General features: G+C 55.9%; 1 protein-coding gene across 1 annotated transcript in view; it reads right to left on the bottom strand.

The window, feature by feature from the left end:
* GBA2 (glucosidase, beta (bile acid) 2) overlaps positions 1–1,352 on the bottom strand; it is an 11,193-nt gene that overhangs the window by 4,452 nt on the left and 5,389 nt on the right. Inside the window, 3 exon segments of the mRNA XM_009073141.1 lie at positions 566–670; positions 1,000–1,184; positions 1,279–1,350. Of these exon segments, the coding sequence (XP_009071389.1) occupies positions 566–670; positions 1,000–1,184; positions 1,279–1,350 (362 nt within the window).

Genomic DNA, 1,352 nt, shown 5'->3' with positions numbered 1-1,352 from the left:
TTTAGGACACTGGCTACAAGATCACAGCCCTCTGCAAAGGGCTCATGGGACACCAGGCTGCTCCCAGACCTCCCTCAGCAGAGAACAAGCAACTGTCATCACCCCCTTAAACAATGGCTGGGAAGGAATCCCAGTGGGCTCAGTCCTCCTGCAGCCCAGAAAAGGACTGTGTTCCACCACTGCTAGGGCCATCACCGAACAGCCACCAAGCCCACCCAAAGCATCTGGGTGGGCAAACAGCTCCACGTGTCAACTCTGCAAGGGGCACGGACAGACCTGGTAAGAGCAGGGGCTCCCCCAGGCCAGGCAGAGGCAGCTGTGCACCCCCAGCACAGTAAAAGGGCACCTCCAGTGCTGGGCACAGAGATGCTGAGACAGCAGCATTGGGGGTCTACAAGTTCCGGGCACAACAGAGGAACTGGAGGGGGACGCTGGCTTCACAGCACAGATCTCTATGGCAGGGGCTTCTCCAAATCCTCTGTCCCTTCCCTGCATGAAGACCCCAGCTGGCACCCAGCTGGTGTCGTGGTTTAACTACAACACTGGGCTCTCCTGAGTCACTCACCAATGTCATACTGCAGGCTGATCTGCAGCTTGGGCCACAGCATGATGAGAGCAAAGGAGGCATAGAAGTGGACATCATAGGTGTTGTACATCCGGTACTCCTGGCCTGGAAGAACAGCGAAGATGGTGAGCAACAGGAGACCTACCCCACAGATGGGAAAAGAGGGTCACTAGGTCCTCCCTCCCACATGTCCCAGCAGGGTGGGCTGTTTCCCAGCACATGTAGGGGCTCCTGTTAGAAGCAGGTTCAATTCTCTACATACAGCACCAGTGGTCTGGGGAAGACCTCATGTCATATCCTGCAACAGGTTTTCCTGGGAACAGAGCTGCTCCCAACCCACTGGGGTGTGAAAAATCAACCCTATGGCAAGTTAAAAACATCTGGTGACACTAACAGGGATGGGTTGATTTGGGACCACCCATCCTGCAAGTTACCTTCCAAATAAGCAAACCTTCCGTACTCCCGCAGGACAGGGAGGAGGTGGGAGAGGCCAGCCCCTGCCGGGCCCTGCAGGTCCTGGGCACAGCAATCTGGGGGCACCTCCATCCAGACGGTGCCCCCATCCGTCACGAAGTACAGCTCATTGAAGAGGGCTGACTTGTACCAGGAAGGCAGCTGGCTGTGGGAAATTAGGAAACTCAACCACAGTGGCCACGGGAACACAACCAACCAGCCCTAGGATGCCACCAAGAAGGTACTATTATCCACCCTACCTGTTCTCCAGGATGGGTTTCTGCCATGCTTCGATCTTCCTCTCCCACTCCTCATAGTGCATCAGGGCATAATG

Source organism: Acanthisitta chloris, unplaced genomic scaffold (genome assembly GCF_000695815.1).
Source record: "Acanthisitta chloris isolate BGI_N310 unplaced genomic scaffold, ASM69581v1 scaffold17984, whole genome shotgun sequence".
Classification (NCBI taxonomy): domain Eukaryota; kingdom Metazoa; phylum Chordata; class Aves; order Passeriformes; family Acanthisittidae; genus Acanthisitta; species Acanthisitta chloris.
This window is presented reverse-complemented; position numbering and strand designations above follow the sequence as displayed.